This window comes from Petaurus breviceps, unplaced genomic scaffold, assembly GCF_028583685.1.
Source record: "Petaurus breviceps papuanus isolate PSGF00001 unplaced genomic scaffold, PetGlider_PUasm1.0 454, whole genome shotgun sequence".
Taxonomy (NCBI): Eukaryota; Metazoa; Chordata; class Mammalia; order Diprotodontia; family Petauridae; genus Petaurus; species Petaurus breviceps.
In genome coordinates this window covers 1,015,467-1,036,469 of record NW_027186342.1, presented here as the reverse complement: position 1 = coordinate 1,036,469, position 21,003 = coordinate 1,015,467, and the positions used below count along the sequence as shown (strand labels likewise).

The window sequence follows — 21,003 nt, the reverse complement described above, 5'->3', positions numbered from 1 at the left end:
TCTTTCTTTCTCTCTCTACATATTATAAAATATATTGTAAAGGAGAGGTAATCCTAAGGGCAAGGTACTAGAACAGGGGTGCAAACCAGGGGTGGAGTGAACTGAGTCCTGAAGGGTACTAAGAAAGTCAGGAGACAGGGGTGAGAAGGTAAAGCATTCTAGGCATGGAATGTTTTCCTGTTTTCCTTTTTACCTACTCCTGACAGAACCCTGGAAATAGTAACTGGGTACAAACAATGAAAAGAAATGGAAATTAGTGGGTGGGACTGAGGGGGAGGGGACCTTTAAGCTCAATCCTGGGCAGCTCCACACACTTTAGAGTGTTTGTAGAATTAGAAGCAGAAGACTCTGGTAGGCATTGCAGTGGGAAGACTTGCCTAATCTTCGAAAGATTTCAGATTTGGTGAATGGGAGCAGGGAGACCAAGGAAGGAGGTGAGATCTCCAGAGGGCAGGAAGCTTTCCTTGGTCTGGGGCAGAGGAATGATGGAATAACTTCTTGCCTGAGACAGGGATTCTAAGTCATGAGTATGTGCATTTGGAGATGCTGTTAGTCTATTATTCTTTTAATAACGGATAAATCTTATATAAACTTAGTATAGTCACATGGCTTCCCTAGTTGGTTAGCTATGTTCCATTAATCTACAAAATTATTATTCCCATATGGCTCTTTTAATGTTCATGAAATGCTTCCTCACAACAACTGTGTGAGGCAGATGGGGGAAAGCATCATTATCTCCATTTTACAGATGAGGAAACCGAGGCTCACAACCATAGATGACTTGGCCAAAGCTAGCATCCAGGGAGTGACAGAACCAGAGTTTGAGCAGAAATCTCTCAAACCCAAGCCCCACACTCTTTTTTCTTTCATTATTCCTACCATTACACTGATGACACATCACTCTCCTCCCACAACCACATTTCCAAGGATTTAACACTGGAAATAAACTCAGACATCACCTGGTCCAACCCCCACATTTTGCAAATGAAGAAGAGAGGTAATGTGACTAACCCATGGCTGAGATTTGAATCCAACGCAAGAGGGTTCAATCTTGGTAGGGTAATGGCTATATATATATATATATATATATATATACACACACATATAAAATACATACTACATACACTCCCGATTTTGCAGATTGGAACGCTGAGATCCAAGGAAGCTTTAGATTTCAACCAAGGTTGAGGATTTAGGAACCCTGGGGCTGGGATCCATTCTCTTGATTTTCAGAAGGGTTTCCAAGGGACAGTGAGAGGGATCATGAGAGAACCAGGTGAAAGACCAGAAAAAGTGTTGTCTTCCTTCCAGCTTTTCTCGCTTCTTTTCCTTCTACCATTCCTTTTAGCTTTCTCATGTAAACACTGAGAAAGTGAAGGGGATGGAATGACTCAATGCTCTTACTCACCATCCTATCTCTGCCTTCCAAGCCTTGGCATTTCCCCTTTCCCTGTCCCCCAGCCACATCTCTGTCAGCTGCTGACTGGGTCACATGCTTCATCTGAGATGATATTGATGGAAATTAAAATTCCTTACTTTCACTTGGAAGGCAGGGTTGCCTAGGGAAAAAAGGTCTAGGTGTGGAATCTGGAGAAGTGAGTTGAACCCCAATACAAGCTGCTTCACCACTCTGTGCCTCAGTTTCCACAACTGTAAAATAGGGGCAATACTATTTCTATTGACTACCTTCCAGGGTTGCCATAAGAAAAGAATTTTGTAAGTCTGAAGGCCAGCAGTCATTATTTATATGATACCTTGGCATATTTATGTCATATCATATATTCATATCTGAGGGTGGGGGGCACATAGGGCAAGAATGGTAATAACCATTTTGTTGATGGGAAAACTAAGTCCCAGAGAGGTTAAGTGACTAGCTATTTAGTGAATCTAACTTTCCTGACTATGGCTGTAATATGTGCTTCTATCTGTAGCATGATACCTATGAGAATATAGAATCTGAGGTCACTGGGGATTTTGGGTTACTCCTATGGTCAATTGGCAATTCTCGCTCTCTGCCCTCTCCCTTGCCTCATTGTGGGTGCTGAGGCTGAATGGTATATCTATTGCTGATGTTCTATGGTGAATGTCCCAATGTCTTGGCTTTCTTTGCCAATTCCCATGAATGATCTCATGATTCTGTGTAGCTGGAAGCCCTAGGGAACAGAAGAAAGGTGAAATCATGAGGGAAATCATCCTCTGCCCTCTTTACCCTTTCTCTCAGTGACTCTTGTCTCTGGTAAGATTGCTTTAGTGGAAGCTTATACAAGAAATTCTCTAACTGTTCACATTCCTTTTGGGCAGAATTAGGCACCATTTGAATGACTCAGAAAGGGTAGAAGGGTCCAACTGTCAATTGACAGACAATCCCTTCCAGAATAATTTCCAGGAAAATGTCTTAGGGTCTCCCATCAGAGAAAAACCCTACCCTGCTCCAGGCTCCAGATTCAACAGGCTCCTGTTGAATCATGGTAGGGGAGAATATTTGATGTGAATGTGGGTCTGAGTCCTGCTTATTGGTTGTGTGATCCTGAGCAAGTCCTTAAATATTCATGAACCTCAGTTTCATCATGTCTAAATAGTTGATAATGATATTCATACTACCTGTCTCAGATGGGTGAATTTCAAGTACCATGTAAATGTGAATTGGTATTATTATTGGCAGACCAGGTTATAGACAGATCACTTGAGTGAGGCTGGGGCAGGGGAATGGTAGGAAACTTGGGTCTCTTCCCACTGCCAGGAACGGATTGCCTAAGCCCTTTCTTTCCTCTTCTGTACTATGTCACAAATGGAAAGAGCACTGGAGTTGGAGTCAGAGAAAGTGGGTTTGAATCCTGACTCTCCTATTTCCTAGCTGTATGACCTTGGATAAATCACTATATTTCCTGGGCCTCTGTTTTGTACTTTGGAAAATGGAGGTGTTGGGCTATAGTTGATTCTCCACATCTCAATACAGTTTTTCCTTCCACATTACGACTTTCTCCATTGTGATTTTGATATATTGACAGTCAGCATAAGAAATTAAATGGGAACTTTTTGAGTTTTGCAGAAACCGCAGATGACACACTAAGGCCAGCAGATGACACAGAAAAAGTTTAGAAACTTAGAAATGCATAAAAATATACCTACAGTTTTGTATGATATCAGCATATTTTATTTTTAACACCATAATAATAATTCAGACTTCTTCTCTGGTACAAAGAAGTAAAAAAATTTTGTGTGGATTATCCATTTCATGGTGGGGCTGGGGGGTGAGGATGATGGTGGTAGTTGGGGGCACCATGCCCCTAACCCCTGCCATGTGGACAAGATAACTGTACTACGATTCTGTGGCCACAGGTCCGATTCCTGGAGCAGCAGAACAAGGTGTTAGAGACTAAGTGGGCTCTGCTTCAAGAGCAGGGCCAGAGCACCAAGTTTCCTGAGGGTCTGGAGCCATTCCTTGATTCACAAATAAACAAGCTTGGGAGACATCTGGATACCCTGAAGAATGAGAAGGAGAAGCTGGAAAATGAGCTGTGTAATGTACAGCAACAGATGGACAACTTCAAAGACAAGTGAGGAAGAGGAGGATGGGGGTGGGACCAGTGTGAAGTGGCTAGGTAGGGGTGGGGGTGCCACATCCTCAGAAAGCTAGGTCAGGGACAGAATATCCAGGGGATCAGGATACCACAGTCTCTTTCATCTCTGGAGAAGCATAAATATAACTCTATGCTCCCTCCCCTTGGCCCTCAGACAGGCCCCATTGACCTCTGGATAATAACAATATATTTGTATATTTTTCCTCTTTATATTTTCATTTATTCACAGTTTTGAAAATACTTAATTTTGTTCTTCACACAAAGAGTCCTTTCTACATAGTCAACATTTCTTCCTCCTTCTCTTGCCTTTTCTTTTTTTAAAATTTTTTTGGAGGGGGGAAGGCAAGACATTGGGTTAAGTGACTTGTCCAAGGTCACACAGCTAATAAGTGTGTCAAGTGCCTGAGGCTGAATTTGAACTCAAGTCTTCCTGACTCCAGGGCTGGTGCTTTATTCTCTGTACCACCTAGCTGCCCTCCTACTTTTTCTTTACCACTGTTCCTGCCTCATTTTAAAGCTCCTAAGAAATGCTTGTTGCCTAACTTACATTGACTTGCTTTTATGTGTCACCCCCAAAGATTTCTGGGATTCTGTCAAGGAATTCCTCCTTTAAGGAGGAATTAAATAAATCCACAGAGCAGAGTCTGTGGCTCTTGTAAGAGAGCTATCCTTTAGGGAGACAACTCTCTTATAAAAGCCGCAGACTCTGTTCTGTGGGTTTATTTAATAGACATTAATTATTCTTCTAATAGTCTGAAGCTATTCTTCTAATGCCTCCAAAGGTCACTCAGAACTGTTTTGTGCAAAGAAGTGAAAATGTTTTGGAATTAAATTCTCTTTGGTCAAAGTGGACACAGCTGCTAAACCACTTGTTCCCAGCTCTGTCTACACTTTTTTTTTTTGGAGAAGCAATTGGGGTTAAGTGACTTGCCCAAGATCACACAGCTAGTAAGTGTTAAGTGTCTGAGGCCAGATTTGAACTCAGGTCCTCCTGACTCCAGGGCCAGTGTTCTATTCACTGCGCCACCTACCCATCCCTGTCTATGCTTTTTAAAAAAACCATGTGAGGCCCTGCTGTATCAGGACTTGGAGCATTCACCCAGCAGCCCACTCTGAGCCAGGGTTAACCTTGTCTGAGCATTATCACTCTAATATTGTCTCCCTCCTACCTAACTTGTATGCTAAAGTATCTGACCCCCAAAGGAGGGAACATATGAATTAATATCATGCTCCCATTTCATTCACCACTCAGAAGTACATTACTTTTCCTTCTGGGGTAGTAGGTCATAGCAAAAATTGACCGTGGTCTGGGGAGGGGGCCTGCAGTTCTCTGGCTGACCTAGTGGGACCGCAAAGGGAATAAGACACAGGATCAAGCCTGACTTCATTTTGCATTATGTCACAGATTTGAAGAAGAAATCCATAAGCGAACAGAAGCAGAGAATGAATATGTTGTCCTCAAGAAGGTGAGTAGAGTGAGTGGGGTATTTCTTGAGTATTAGGAATATCTCCGAATGGGATGTTGGCCCCCAGGAATTTTGTCCCTTAATGTTATTTTCTTCTGCCATTAGGATGTTGATTCCCAGTACATAACCACTGAGAGTCTCAGGGCCCAGGCCTCGTTGCTGACGGACCATGCCAAATTTCTTGAGGTTTTCTATGATGCGGTAAGACAGCCAATTAGGGAATATGGCGAATGGGCAACATTCTGTGTGAAATACTGAGAACCTCCTATATATGCTCTGTTCTGGATTGATCTAACCATCTGACCAGTTCCAGTTGGGTGTTTTCAGAAGAACAATGAGCCTTGGCTTAGCTCTGTTTCTCTCTGTTTAACCTGTAATAGGATGAGAGGAGGAGGATAAGAGTGGTAGATACAGAATAGGTTAGAATATCCTGAGTGAGGGGAAGAGGGGAAACATGGGCTGAAAACAGGAATTTACAACTTCCTGGAATTAGAGAATTCACCAAGGAGTCAGAGAAGAGAAGCACAGAATGAAAACTTGAGATTTGACAGGAGACATGAGCCCAGTTATAAAAACATGGCCTCCAAAGAGTCGGAAGGGACCTTAATGGTCATGGAATCCATATATGCCCCACCTCCTTCTCAACTAAATGTAGGAATCCCTCCAGGTGGTTAGCTAAACTTTTAAAAAGAATACTTAATTTTTTTCCCACAATTGCATGTAAAAACAATTTTTAATATTCATTTAAAAAAATTTGAGTTTCCTTCCCTCTTTCTCCACCCTGAGAATTCAAGCAATTTGGTGTAGGTTATACATGTGTAATTATTCAAAATATATTTCTATATTAGGCATGCTTTGAAGGAAAACACAAACTCCCCTCCCAGAACTCCCCACCCCCCAAACCACAAAGAAAGTGAAAAATACGATACCTCGATCTGCATTCAGACTCCATAAGTTCTTTCTCTGGAGGAGGAGAGCATTTTTCATTATGAGTCCTTTGGAATTGTTTTGGATCATTGTAATGCTGAGAATAGCTAAGTCATTGACAGTTGATCATCATACAATATTGCTCTTTCTGTCTACACTGTTCTGCTTCTGTTAACTTCATTTTGCATCAGTTAATGTTAATCTTTCCAGGTTTCCCACATCCTGCTCATCATTTTCTATAGCACATAAGTGTTCTATCACAATCTACACCACGGGTTCTCCAGCCATTCCCCAATTGATGGGCAACCCCTCAATTTCCAATTCTTTGGAATCACAAAAAGAGCTGCTGTAAATATATTTGTACAAATAGGCCCTTTTCCTTTTTTTTTGGTCATCTAAATGTTGCCTCAACTCTTTTAGTCATGGAGATCACAGGACCATAAGTATAGAATTGGAAGGGACCTTTGAGATCATAGGATTGCAGATTTAGGTCTGGAATGACATCTAGTCCAACCCTCTCATTTTAAAGATGAGTAAACTGAATCCCAGGGACGCTCAATAACTTGCCCAAGGTCATGCAGGTAGAAAGCGCTAGATTCCCAGATACTCTGATTCCAAAGCTACCAGACTGCATTTCATGGTCCAATGCTAGCCCACTGTAGTTATTAGATAAGTTCTTCCTTATAGTGAGCTGAAACTTGTCTCACAATAGCTTTCATCTCTTGGCCTTAGTTATATGGTTATAGTTATAGTTATATGGTCTGGAGTTATACATACTAAATCTGATTGTTCTTCCAGATGACTTTTCAAGTATTTGTAGAGAGCTATAGTGTCATTCCCAAATCTTTTATTCTTCAGGATAAACTGAAAGTTGAATCCAGAACCCATAGCCTTTTCTCCTGTGACACAGCTTCCATCCTTACTATCCTCATCATGACTGTCCTGGATACCCCGAAATTTGTCAATTTCTTTCAGTGTGGCACTGACCAGTAGGCAGCATGGTGCAACCATTTGATGCTTTAACCTGGATGATTTCTTTCAATGAAACCTAGGATTGCATTAGCTCTCTCTCCCTCTTTCTGTCTCTCTCTTTCCCTCCTTCTCTGTATCACTTCCTCGTCCTTCCCCTCTTCCTTTCTTTCTTCCTCCTCCTCCTCTTCCTCCTCCTCCTCCTTCTTCTTCTTCTTCTTTCTTCTTCTCTCTTTCTTTCTCTCTCCCCTCCTCTCTCTTTCCTTCTTCCTTTCTCTCCTTCCCTCACCCTTTCCCTCACCTTGACTCTCTCTCTCTCTCTCTCTCGCACCTGCATTGACTCATAGGTCTTTTTCATATGAAATACTTGAATATAAAATGAAGGACTTCCCATTTATTCTTGTCAAATTGTATCTCAATGATCATGGCCACCATACTAATCCTATGAAGACTTTTTGCCCCCAATACTGATTTTGTCCTATTTCGGGATTTTCCTTTCCCCCTTGTTTGGCAGATTTGCCCATGTCCTTCCCCTCTTCGTGTCAACCACGCACTTCAGAAGTTTGGCAGCCATCTTTTCAATCCAAGTCTGTTAAAAAAAGAAAAAGGATAAGGTCCAAACAGAGCCTTGTGACATGCCACTATAGACTTTCCTTTAGGTTGGCATGGCTCAGTACTCTCTGAGTATAGCTCTTCATTTACCTAACTCTTAGCATAATAGCCCATGTTTCTCTGACTTATCTATAAAGATAACACAAGAAACTGTTATATGACTTGCTGAAATCAAGATAAAATATGTCTCTGACATTCTCCTGATGTACCAGTCTAGTAACTCTAGTAAAAAAAATGAAACAAGGCTATTTTGGCATGACTTAATTTTTTAAATTGTTTTCAATGAACAAGCATTTATTTTCTATGCCCTTACCTCACCCCTTTCACTGGAAGGAAACAATCTTGTAACTAATATGCTTCCATAATCAAGCAAAACAGATTCTAACTTTGGCCATGTCCAAAATCGGTCTGCCTCATTTTGCATATCTAGCCCATCACCTCTTGGGCAGGAGGTGGGTAGCATGCTTCATTGTCAGTTGGCTGGAATTATGAGTCATCCCGTATTAATAGGATGGTTGTTATTGCATTAGTTATTTTGCTAGTTCCTCCCCCTTTTAGTCTGTAGTAGTCATAACTTTTTTTCTACCTGGCTTCCAGTGACTATCATTTCCATTTCCAAGTTTCACAAGTCATCCTCCTCAATTGTTTGTTCTAGAATTTTTCAAAGCAATGATGTTGCAATTGTGAATCTAATTTTCAGGGTTGACTTTTTCCCCTTTTGAAGGCTGGGGCATTTGGCCATCTCTAGTCCTTTCTGTCTTCTTTACTTCATAATCCATATAAATCACTGATTAAGTATATGATTGCATAATTTTAATAAGCAAATTTAACTTGGGATTTTAAAAATAATTTATGAATAGTTAATTTGGGATTTGTTAATTATTTAGTTATCAATTTATTAATAATGATTATAATACAACTGATAGGATAGGGTGTGACAACAGAGGAGATTATTGATTGAGATCTAGAAGGAATTATCTAGTCCTACCCCCTCATCTTATAGATGAGGAAACTGAGGCCCAATAAGTTTAAATGATTAGCCCAAGGTTCTAGTTAATAAGTAGATGAGTTAGGATTTGAACCAAGGTCTTCTGTCTCCAAATCTTAGACATTAGTTTTGGGACAAGAAGACCTGGGCTCTGCCAATGATTAGCTTTATGATACTAAGGAAATCACATCACCCCTCCAAGACTTTTTTTTCTTTACCTTTCCTAAGAGTCCTCCCACTTCTGGAAGCTATGACCCTAGAAGAGCACAGGTCTCCTGCTGCCCATTTTGATGTTACTCCCTGAGGAGAAAGTGGGGAGATTGGAGGGATCCAGACAGTATCTGAGGCTTCTTTTGTTCCTGTAGGAGCGGGAAGGGACCCACACCCATGCTTCTAATACAAATGTAGTCCTGTCCATGGATAACAATCGATGCCTGGATCTGGACAGCATCATTGCTGAGATCAAAAGCCAGTATGAAGAGATTGCCAGGAAGAGTCGAGCAGAGGCAGAGTCCTGGTACCAGACCAAGGTGAGTGAGTGAGATGTTGGCTCAAGGGAAGGAAGAAGACTAAGCCTGACCCCCAATATGAAGGGCTAGATTGGAAATAAGAGCCCCCTTCAGAGTGGCTGGGCACTTGTAAATTTCTCAAAGGAAGGGACTATACTATTTTCCAAAGATTTCCTGACTGGTGAAAATGATCAAAAAAGAAGCTAATTCCCAAACAGGTCCCTCGAGGAAGGCCCACAAGACAGACAAGATGGGTCCTTTTGACCAGTTGGGTTTCATGTGGGCATGTGGGCTAAGTCTGTTGTCTATGTAACTCTCTTTGGGCTTAACAATTTTGACCAACAGTATGAGGAGCTCCAGGTGACAGCTGGAAAGCATGGAGACTGCCTCCGGGATACCAAGAATGAAATCGCTGAGCTCACCCGTGTCATGCAGAGACTGCAGGGGGAGATCGACTCAGTAAAGAAACAGGTGGGGATGACCCCAGCCAGGAAGCTGGGCTATGGGTGATCCACAGTGACTGGGGACATCTTCAAGAGGAAAGTCATGGCCTGACACCTGCTAGTATTAGATCGGGAATGTGCTAACTATACTTGTAACATACCCTGGGTCCGTAACATGAACCTTAGAGCTGTTTAGTTTGGAAAAGAGTACACTAAGGGGTGAGCAAATGGTGAGTTCTTCAGAAAAGGTTGGGTCCATCTGGAGGATGCAATTCCATGTCAGTTCAGAAATGATCAGTCAGCTTCTGCTTGAATACTACCAGTGATGGGGAGCTCACTACCACATGAGACAGACCAACTGCATTTTGGGGCAGAGAGCACCCTAGTTCAGAGTACACAGGGGTTTAGGTCCTTGCCCCTAAGGAAAAGGTGTCTAAGTGACCTTGGAGTCATAAGGTTTATGTCTGAGTCTAAACTCCTACACTGTATAACTCTGGGCAAATCCTTTTCGGAGCCCCCTGTTTGTAAGTTGAGAATAATAATACTGGCATTATTAACCTCACAGCATTGCTGCGTCTCCTTTTCATAGGAGAATGTTTCTCTTTTCCCTCTTCCCTGGTCATTCTGGGTTGGGTTTGGAGGTGAGGACATAGAGAGGATGATATTGGAAAGTGTCCTTCATAGCTTCCCTCCCTCTGCAGTGCCAGCAGCTGCAGACAGCTATTGCTGACTCAGAGCAGCGTGGGGAGATGGCCATCAAAGATGCCCAGAAGAAATTGGGAGACCTGGAAAAGGCCCTCCACCACAGCAAGGAGGAGCTGACCAAGCTTCTGCGGGATTACCAGGAGCTGATGAGTATCAAACTGGCCTTGGATATGGAGATTGCTACCTATAGGAAGCTTCTGGAGAGCGAGGAGGGCAGGTAACCAGGCTGGCCGTGATGGCTGGAGGACGAAATAAGGGACATATATATCAAACAAGTGAATATGTGTAATATATAATATGTGAAATAATGGAATATATAATATATGAAATAATTAAATATATGTGAAGTAATTGAATATATAGAATGTAATTGAAACTCTTGACAATTATTTTTGCTTTTTTTTTGGAGGGGAAAGGTAGGGCAGTTGGGCTTAAGTGACTTGCCCAAGGTCACACTGCTAGTTTTTGTATGTGTGTTAAGTGTCTGAGGCCGGATTTGAACTCAGGTCCTCCTGACTCCAGGGCCGGTGCTCTATTCACTGTACCACCTAGCCACCCTGACAATTATTTTTGGAACGGAATTCAGATCTGATGTGGGAAATGTGGAGCTAAATATTGTTTAGTATACATTATATTTTTCCATATTTATTTATTTTATAGCTATCGTAAGTACCAGTGAAGCTAGTTTTTACCTCCTCCCTTCCCCAAATAAAACAAATTCAAAACATGACATAAGACTTGGATGTAAAGTATTGTAAAGTTGTGGCTGGTCCCATGATGGGATCAGAATTTCAAAGCCCTGAGTTTTCTGAATCCAACTGAAGGAAAGTGGTATGACCCTGAGGGAATAAATCACTCACTTGTCTGAGCCTCCATAGGAGGAAGAAAGTGGTGAGTTTTCCAGCTTCTTCTGAGTTGGGTCTATTAAGTGTCACCCAGGAACACTGAGACCCTGTGAGATGTGGGCAGGGGGAAGGTCAAGAAAGAATATACAAGCATGTGGACTCCCAGCACTTTTATGACAGTGATTGACTCATTTAAATATTCTCATGCATAGTTAAGTAGAATGTCTGGGATGGGGTATGATTTAGAATGGCTGGCTCATTTTATGCTGTTGTGCTAGGAACTGGGGATTAGAAAGAGAAAAAATGAAAGTGATAGAGGCTCTAGGTGGAGCCTAGATATCAGTGGATAGAACACTGGTCCTGGAGTCAGGAGGACCTGAGTTCCAATCCAGCTTCAGACATTTCCTAGCTGTGTGACCTTCAGCAAATCACTCAACTCTGACTGCCTTCTGCACTGCCCCCCCCAAAAGTGAAAGTGACCATCCTTATCCTCATGGGGTGAATGTATTATTTCATTCTTTGAACTTTTATCCCCAGTTCCTAGTCTGTGCCTGGTATGGAGATTTAATTTACTATAAAATAATTTAATATAAAAATTTAATATAAACTAAGGGAGCTAAGTGGCATTTAAATAGTAGTTATTAAATACGTGCTTGTTGATTGATGATCAATAAGGTCAATCCTGCTTGCAGCTGAAGCCTTTCTTCAATGCCTCATTTTGAGAACCCTGGGTTCCTAAACCCTACCGATTTGGGATGTTTGGCAAATGGACCAATGAATGAATGAATATGTTGGTCATGAGAAAACCAGTGGAGTTAAATTGAGAGAGGCTTTGTCCTCAGAAGGTGGGCCACTGAGGAAAGATGACTGTGGCTTGCATTTAGAGTGGGAGTTTTGACACCAAAGGAAGACATCACAGCTCCTTAAATTATTGAAGCATCAGGTTAACTCTGACTCATTGAGGAGATAATTGCCAATGTTGCTCATGGCTCTGTTGACATTTTCCTTTCTTGTATTTACTTAACTCCTTGACTGATTTGGTTGGCTCCTCTGTTGACTTATGCTGGCAGCATAAGGAATAGGGGGAAAGGGCCCTTTGAGAGTCCCTTCCAGCACTTAAGTTCTACTACCCACAAAAGAGGTTGCGAACAAAATAATCCCGTCTCCTATTTCTCTAGAAAGTGTGACCCAGGGGTGGCTAGGTGGTGGTTCAGTGAATAGAGCAGTGGCCCTGGAGTCAGGAGGACCTGAGTTCAAATCTGATCTCAGAAACTTAACACTTACTTGTCATGTGACCTTGGGCAAGTCATTTAATCCCAAGTGCCCTCCAAAAAGCAAAAAAAAAAGTGTGACCCAGATAGGCAGGCAGTCAGTCAATGAACGTTGATTAATTAGCTATGATATTGTTAAAAGTCAGCAAGAAAGCAGCCTTGTCCTGACTGTTCTGTAGTCACTGCATTCTTGTTCTTAGTCATAGATGTAAAGCTGGAAGGGACCTCAGAGGTCTTCCAATTTTATAGAGTAAGGGTAGGGGAATAGCATTTGTCTAGTGCCTACTATGTGCCAATTACCTTATTCGGTTCTCACAAATGGCAAGCAAGCACTATTATTCTCTCCATTTTACCGATGAGGACCCAAGGCAGAGGTTAAGTGACTTGCCCAGGGTCACACAGTTAGTAAGTGTCTGAGACCTGATTTGAACTCGGCTCTTTCTGACTCCAAGCCCAGCACTCTATCTATGATACCAACTAACTGCCTCCTAGGGGGAGAAATTGAGGGCCTAGTTAAGCGATTAGTGACTTGCTCAAAGTCACATATGTAGTAAATGTTAGAGGCAGAATTTGAACTTGGGTCTTTTCACTCCAGAACCATTCTTTTCATTGAATCACACTGAAGGATGATGCCTTCAACTCCTGCCTTGGAGTTTGGAGAACTATAGAATAGAGAATCTGGACATCTTCCTACATTTTTTTTCCTGAATTGGGACCCTCCCCCTCCCCCCTGCAAATGGTTTCATTACTTGGTAGACAGACTTGTTAGTTCCCAGAACATCTTATTTCTCAAGAGCACAGATTTTTTTTATCCCACAAGAGGATAAAAGCATAACCCAAAGCCAAAAAGAATGTATTTTTAAACTTTTTGCCATTTTGTATAATAGCAACCTATAGGCAATCAATATGGTTGATTCTCTACTGAGTATTGCTCCTCCATTGACCACTGGGCAGAGAGCTCTCATAGAGTGGAGGAAAGGGGAGGAATTTTTCTTTGGACCTTTGAGCTGGCAGCTCTTGGACCTGCTAAACTTTCTCTCATCTTTTCTTCTACAGAATGTCTGGAGAGAGTCCCAATGCTATTAGCATTTGTAAGTATTCTCCTGAATTCTTCTCTCCTTAATCCCACACCTGTCCTTCTTTGAGGGAAATAAAATAATCCTACAGGCAGAATCCAGACACAGATATAGATCTTACCCTGTTGCTTAGTTCCTTTCCTGACTATGAACTGTGTCCCCTTTCCCAAGACTCTTCCCCTTCCCTTCTGCTCCTCCCCACCACCTCCAGAAAAGATTAGTATCTGTAACACATCATCAGACTTTCCCTTTGTCATATAGAGTCCCTTGTGAACCTTTGGAATCTTAAGGTTTGGGGGGCATCACAGACTTTATCTGGTCCAAATCCTACCTGAAGCACTAATACTGTCTAAAATATTACCTAATAGCCCACCAGCCTTCCTGAGGCAGGCCATTTCATTCATGGACAGCTCTCTTTGTTAGGAAGTTTTTCCTTACTCTAAACATGAATCGGGTCTCTCGTAACCTCTGCCTATTGGGCCTTCAGAATCTGACCATGCAAACTGAATTCCTTTTCATGGGACGATCCTCTAAATACTTGAAGGCAGCTGTTGTGGCCCTACTAAGTTTTCTTTTCTCCAAGCTAAACCGGTCTGGTTCTTGGAACCATTCCTTGTTAAGATAGACATGGTCTTGAGACCTCTCACTGTGATGGACACCATCCTCTGGGCTTCTTCCATTTTGCCAGTGTCCATTCTGAAATGTGACCAATGGAACCATATATGCTATTCTAGAGACAGAGGGAATTTTCTTGTCAAACTCTGCTCAGTTTCATTCACTGTCTGATTTCTCTTGAATTCCCCAATTGATTTCTATGAGATCTCCCTCCCCTTATCCCTTGGTTTGACATTTTCAGTGACCTCCCTGGCCCACACGTCCTAACATTTCCTCTTTCCATTGCAGCTATGACGGGCAGCTCGACTACTGTGTGTGGTGGGGGCAGCCAGGTCGTTGGCAGTAGCAGCTTCGGGGGTGGGTTGCCCTTGGGCAGCAGTGGTGGAGGAGTGAAGGGGAGCTACGGCTCTTCCTCTGGTTATGTCAAGGCAGGACCCAGTGCTGGAGGAACGTCCATCTTGAAGAAGAGCACAACTACCACGGTCAAGTCATCCAGCCGGAGGTATTAACCGTCCTGTGACACGTCAAGCTGGTGCTGACCGTTCTGGTTCCTTGCAAGCTTTCCTTTCCCACCTCCCAGCCCACCATTAACCCTTCTTTCTTTCCTCATACCCACCCACTCAGACCTTTACAGAGCTCCCCATTCAGGACCCCCAAGCAACCTGGAAATTTATATTTACACCTGTTGGCACACTGTATCATTTGCATATTATATTGGCTTTCTAGAGTTTAAGCACACCAGAGGGAGAGGCATTGAGGCTATCCTTGTATAGTGAGAAGACCATGGGATCTGGATTCAGAAGACTTGGGTTTGAATCTTGGTTTTGTTGTGTGACCTTGGGCAAGATGCCCAAGCCTCTCTGGGCTTCCTCAGTTTCCTATTTTGTAAAATGAAGGGGTTGTATTGGATATTCTCTGAAGTCCTTTCCAGTCCTAGATTCTATGATTAGCTTCTGCTGAATTCTCAAGGCAGCCTCAGTTTACCTATCTCATTGCCTGTGCTTGTTGAGTTTTTTGTTACACATACTGTTGAAGCAGATGGTCTGATTATAAAACATCAGGTATAAGGAAAGCCATCTTGCCTTCTTCTGTCCCCACACCAAACAGAACCAAAACTGAGTGTCCCTCAGACCGCTCTACTAATCATTCTTCCCCTTCCTCCTTTATATTGCCTATTATGTATCTCAATAAACAGCAATCATGTCTCCCATTGTCTCTTGAGTCTCTTATCTATGGACCTGAGCTTGAGTCAAGCCAACTAACTCCCTGGTAACAGAGATGTAATCAGAGTGGAGATGACCAGGCCTTTGGCCAAGGGCATTGAAGATGGAGGAGATTGAGAGTATGTTCAACAGCTAGAAAAATTACAATAGGAATTAGTGGCCTGGCGTATGCTCCTCCTCTCCTTTACCCCTCCAATCAGCAGCCTGTCCCCCACTGAAGGACAGGTTTCCTGCCATTTGCCCCTGGTGGGGTCTTTGGTATCTGTCCTGATTCCTAAGTTTGAGGGGCTAATTCCAAGGGTTATTGAGGTGCTCATTATCTCTCACCCATCCAATGCTCTCTAAATGGATAGTTATTGTATAGGGATGTGCTGGAGGCAGCTCAAACTGATGGGAGCTTATTGTTAAAATTTCAGTTTTACATTTACACCTGGGAAATAGGCACAACACTATAAATTAGGGATTGATTTATTGTGTTGTTGCTTAGATTTAGGAAAGTTATGGGGAAAATGTTAATAATGCAGATTAAACCACATTGTGATTTAAAAAAAAAAAGAGAGAGCCGCTTGTTAAACATTTACCAGCAGACACCTGGTAAATGACAGCCATACCACTGTAAGGATGAAGGCAAAACCTGCAGTCCAATGCATGCAGGTTGTAGCAGTACTTACTGATGGGCATGATTCTCTGTGCTTACCCTTCCTGGTCCTATGCCAACTGTCAATATGCTGATGCCAGAGCCGTGTGCTCCATGTAAGTGTCCCAGGACAAATGTTTGGGGGTGATGAAATCTGAGGCTGGATCATTTTTGTTTCTATATAGATAAGGCCTCATCTGAAGCAGCTTATTAGCTAAGACTCAGTATTTGATCAGCATTGAGGGCTTGAAAAGGCTAATTAGCCAGTGTACATGTAACTGGTTAGGTTTTTTTTTAGGCAGGTTGGCCTTGGCTCACATTTGATACCCTCAGTGTCCTTAGATTCAGATACAATGTAGTAAAGTGGAAAAATGATTAGCTCTTGTATAACCAAGGTGATATTCACAGTAATAATGGTGACTATAAATATGCTGGCATAGTTCTGAATTGCAAAACATAATAGGTTCTCCATATAGAAGACAGAAACAAAACATTTATTCAGACACCAGAAAGCCAAATGCCAACACCAGAAAACCAAATCTATCATAGCAGCAAAGAAGTTAATACACCATAACACAGCAGGGAGCAACAATACCCCAAAGCCTTCCTACAAATACTCACAAGCCTAGCTGTCTCCTTGCCTGCATCCTCTCTCTCCCATCCTACTAACTGCTCTGTGTCCCAGCTTCCTCTGGGCTCGACTCCACCTGTTCATCAAGCTCCTCCCACCACAGGCTCCATGTGATTATATTTGGCCTATTAAGGGGCAGAGAAGATCTTCAAATTCCCATTACTATTATAGCTCTGAAGTCAGAGGGCCTGGATTCAAATTTTACCTCTGATGTTACAATCTGTGTAACTTGGGACAAATCTTTTAACTCCCTGAGTCTCACTTTTCTCAGCTGCCAAGTAAAGGAGCTTTTTTCAGATGGTCTGTTATGGCCAGCGCAGCCAAAGAGATGGGGGTATAATCCATAGAATGTTTATTACATATCCACTTCATACAGAGCCCACAAGCAGATGTTTCTTAGTCTTTTTATACCTCACTTCAAAGGGGTCTCTGTGGCTACAAGCCTGGGAACCATTTCAAAAAGAATCAAACACTGTATCCAGACCCTCATAGCTCCTGTCTGTCAAGAACACTGTTTGACTTAGACAATTTATGGGTGCATACCATGAGCTGTGTTTGGAATAACAGGGCAAGGTACAGGTCAGCACGATCCCAAACAACTGTTACCAGTAAACATGTATCCAAGGGGAAAGGGAACATTCTGTTGAGGCCTTTCAACCCCCAGAAGTTCTCTACAATGGTCTCTGAGGTCCCTTCCATTTCTATGCAGGTGGATGTCATCTGAGGAGGAAAGGAGAAGACCAATAATAGTTTCTCATGTATAGCTCGAGCATGACAGACATTGACCTTGGAAGGTGGCTGTCCTGGAACCCCTTTTCTTCTCCCTCTAGACTTTCTCACTGGGTAACCTCTTCAGCTCTCATGGGTTTAATGAAATATTCAGATGATTCACACATTCAATCGGTTACCAAAACTTGTTCTTCATCCACAAAATCTCTCACCTGTCACAGCCAACATCCTAGGTCAGGCCTTGTCACCTCTTACTTGGGTAAATAGAATAACCTTCTAATTGGCCTCCCATCCTCAAGTCTCTCCCCACTCCAACACACCCTCCAAGTAAGTGTTAAAGTGATTTTCCTAAAGCCCAGGCCTGACGATATCATTTCCTCACCCAATAAACTCCAGTGGCTTCCCCTTGTCTCTAGAATGAAGTAACAAATTATATATATACATATAGGCAATTGGGGTTAAGTAACTTGCTCAAGGTTACATGGCCAGTTATTTCTGGGTGTGGTGCTAAGTATCTGAGCCCGGATTCGATCCCAGGTCATCCCGACTCTGGGGCCAGTGCTTTTACTCACTGTGCCACCTGGCCACCCCTAACAAATAAATATCTCTGTTTGCCACCTTTTGAAACCCACTGTCCCTAATGTTGGTTTTTTTTTTGCTTTTTGGAGGGCAATTGGGTTAAGTCACTTGCCTAAGGTCACATGGCTAGTTTTTTTTTTGTGTGTGTTAAGTGTCTGATGCCAGATTTGAACTCAGGTCCTCCTGACTCCAGGGCTGGTGCTCTATTCACTGTGCCACCTAGCTGCTCCCATCCCCAGTGTTCTTATACACTACTCTCCTTTATATGCTCGACAGTACAGGCAGGTAAAAATGTCTCCCTCACTGTTCCTTATACATGGAACATTTCCCATTTTCCATCTCTCTACCTTTGCACTGGTTGTCCTGAATGTCCGGAAGGTGCTCCCCCCTTGAGTTTTAGGGTCTCCTTAGAATTCCTTTAAGATTCAGCTTAGGTGCCTCTATATGCAGCCTTTCCAGATTCTAGCAGATCTTTTCACCTTAGCCTCCCAAATGTCCTCATCTCTAATTTTTAAATGCCTATATATTCACTTGCTGTGTCCCATGATGGAATGCAAAATCCTCCAGGACAAGTTCTGCCTCACTTTCTTCTTTGCATCTCCAAAGCTCACATAGTAGGCATTCAAGAAATGCTTGTTAATTAAATGGTTGCTGTGATGGGCAGTCTGCTCAGTTCAGATGTTCATAAGTACCCTGAGAATGACCTTGGGAAAATTGCTATTATTTTAGTATTAGAGTATGGGTAGTGGGAGTGGGGAGCATGGAGGGGAAGTCTAGTGATATTTCTTATAAAAAAACAAGGAAAAAAACTGAACAGTTGAATCTAGATGTGTAACCTATGAGATATTTATTACCATACAAAGGATGGGAAAGAAAGAGGATGTGGGGACGGGGGAGTGAAGCCTGTGAATGTTAGTTGGAAGACTTCTTCCTTGGGAAGGAGATGAAAAGTGGAGGGAGTGGAGAATACCCTAGGTCAGGGGAAAAGTACATATGAAGATTCAGAGGTGTCAGAGAGTAAGATTTAAATGGAACATTGATTTGTTTGCATTCTGGAGTTGACTGTTTAAATCACTGAATCTCAGAGATGGAAAGGGCCTTAAAGGTCCTGTATGCCAGTCCCCACTGAAGCATCAACGTCTGCTATAATAGCCCTGAGAAATGATCAGTCAGTTTCTACTTGAATACCTCCAGTGACAGGGGGCTCATGCCCACCATTATATTTTTTGGACAGTTCAAATTGTCAGAAAATTCCTCCAGCTGAGTCCCTGTAATGCCCACTTGTTGGTTTTAGTTCTTCATGCTGGGGCCCCAAACAGAACAAGTCGAATCCCCCCAGTTCTTCAGTATCATGGACCCCCTTCTGTAGACTAAACATGCCCGACATCACCCAAATGACCAGTCAGGAACTTTGGGCTGTGTAGGCAAAGCAGGGAGGGTCATGCAAGACTTTTAAGTCCCTCCTTTGGGATTTGAGGGTGACAGGATGATGAATGGAGCCTCTGGGGCTTTCTGAACAAAGCAGAAACAGAATAGTGTTTTAGGAAGACAAGTCTTGTTTCTGGGGAGATGAGGGGAGGAGTGAGGAGGGTGGAGGCAGGGACGATTAGGAGGCAGGGAGTGGAAAGACTAGTCAAGGGATAGGGGATCTGTGGTCTTGAGGCTGGTGAAGTTTGAATTCGGTCAAAGGGATGCACTTGAGGACCTCGAGGCAATGTGGCCTCAAGACCACAGGTCCCCCATCCCAGGGCTAGTCCATTCTAAATGTTACATCTTATCTGTGCCCCCAAGGAGGCCACAGTCTAACTGGGGAAGAAAAAAGTTTTGATTTTGACTTTAAGTCTTCTCCAACTGTTGGAGGTGACCTCTGGAATGATAAGGCAGAATGAAGACTCAGTGATTCCTATCTCTAGTAATACTAGACCCTCTTAAGATTCCACCACTGGAGGAAGACATGGGGGATAGACACAATGAAGAATTTTCCATCATGTCAAGTGTGTGGGTGGGCAAGAGGGGAGCAAGAAAAGGTGGGGCATCTTAGTTCTGGCAGGTGTGGAAGAAAAGGGGTCAGATCTGCATTTGTCTGAGCTGGAATGAATTCTGCCTGCAGGAAAGGGGATGGTCAGGACTTAAGGACCCTGAATTAGAGAAAAAGAGTTTCCAAGTCACTTCCCCCACTTGATGGGGTGCTTGGATCCCAAACGCTAGGAACATATCACTTCCCAACCCAAAGACCCCATATCTGGCAATAACTGAGTGGGCAACAGTGAGACAAATATCTCTCCCAGTTACAAGAACAAGCTGATCTCTGTAGAATTTCCCTTGTATAAATGGGACTATTTTATACCAGCAGAACTATCATGTACTGATTCCCGTAGTTACCAAATACAATACAGAAGTCAAGCTATAGACATAAACTCTAGAGGCTACCTTGTTACAGACGTAGCAGACACCTTCAAGGTCCCCACCCCTCACCCTGCAGGGTTTCTGGTAGCAGTAGTGAATGACTCCTGACCCCAAAGTACAGAAACTGTATGTTCCTTTAGGAGCTGACTACTTTTTAATCCCACACCAGACTACCTAATTAGCATACTTGGCACCCCATTCACTGTACTTTTTCTATATAAACTTTAGATTCACCCACATTAGGTTCTGAGTTCACTAAGAAGCTCTGCCTGCTTTATTAGCATTACAATAATTTTTTGCCCTTGATTAGAAGACTGCTTGAGTCTTCAAATTCTTTTCAGACAACTCTTTCCTGTACCTCAATAGCTTTGGGGTCCCTGAACCCCTAAACCACATCACAGTGACACTAATGTCCTCCCTAGACTCAACCTGAAATCACTTTCTATTCTTCTATCATCCTCCAATATCCAATCCATCACCTTGTCCTATTAATTATTCCTCCTCCATTTTCCTCAGCTTTGCCTGTTCCTTGACAACTCCCCAATTGCCTCCTTCCCTGATTCTAATGATTCTTTTCTTCCACCTGGATGACTGCAAAAATCTCCTTTGTGGGTTGCCTTGCTCCAGTCTGCCCCTGTTCAGTGCATCATGCACACCACAGAGTTCTTAGAACTCTGCCAAACCTGCAAGGTCTCCTTCTTACTTACTGGAGTAGTTACACATCCCTCACTCCGACATTTAAGGCTCTTCATTAACTCTCCATCTTTTCAGACTCACCTCCTGTTCCTTGG

General features: G+C 42.8%; 1 protein-coding gene across 1 annotated transcript in view; it reads left to right on the top strand.

The window, feature by feature from the left end:
- The window catches only part of KRT79 (keratin 79), a 17,272-nt gene extending 2,085 nt beyond the window's left edge, over positions 1-15,187 (top strand). The window contains exons 2-9 of the mRNA XM_069101162.1: positions 3,340-3,557; positions 4,987-5,047; positions 5,153-5,248; positions 8,909-9,073; positions 9,398-9,523; positions 10,197-10,417; positions 13,373-13,407; positions 14,296-15,187. Of these exons, the coding sequence (XP_068957263.1) occupies positions 3,340-3,557; positions 4,987-5,047; positions 5,153-5,248; positions 8,909-9,073; positions 9,398-9,523; positions 10,197-10,417; positions 13,373-13,407; positions 14,296-14,516 (1,143 nt within the window). The 3' untranslated portion in view covers positions 14,517-15,187. The remainder of the gene's footprint in view (positions 1-3,339; positions 3,558-4,986; positions 5,048-5,152; positions 5,249-8,908; positions 9,074-9,397; positions 9,524-10,196; positions 10,418-13,372; positions 13,408-14,295) is intronic.
- The last annotated feature ends 5,816 nt before the right edge of the window (positions 15,188-21,003 follow it).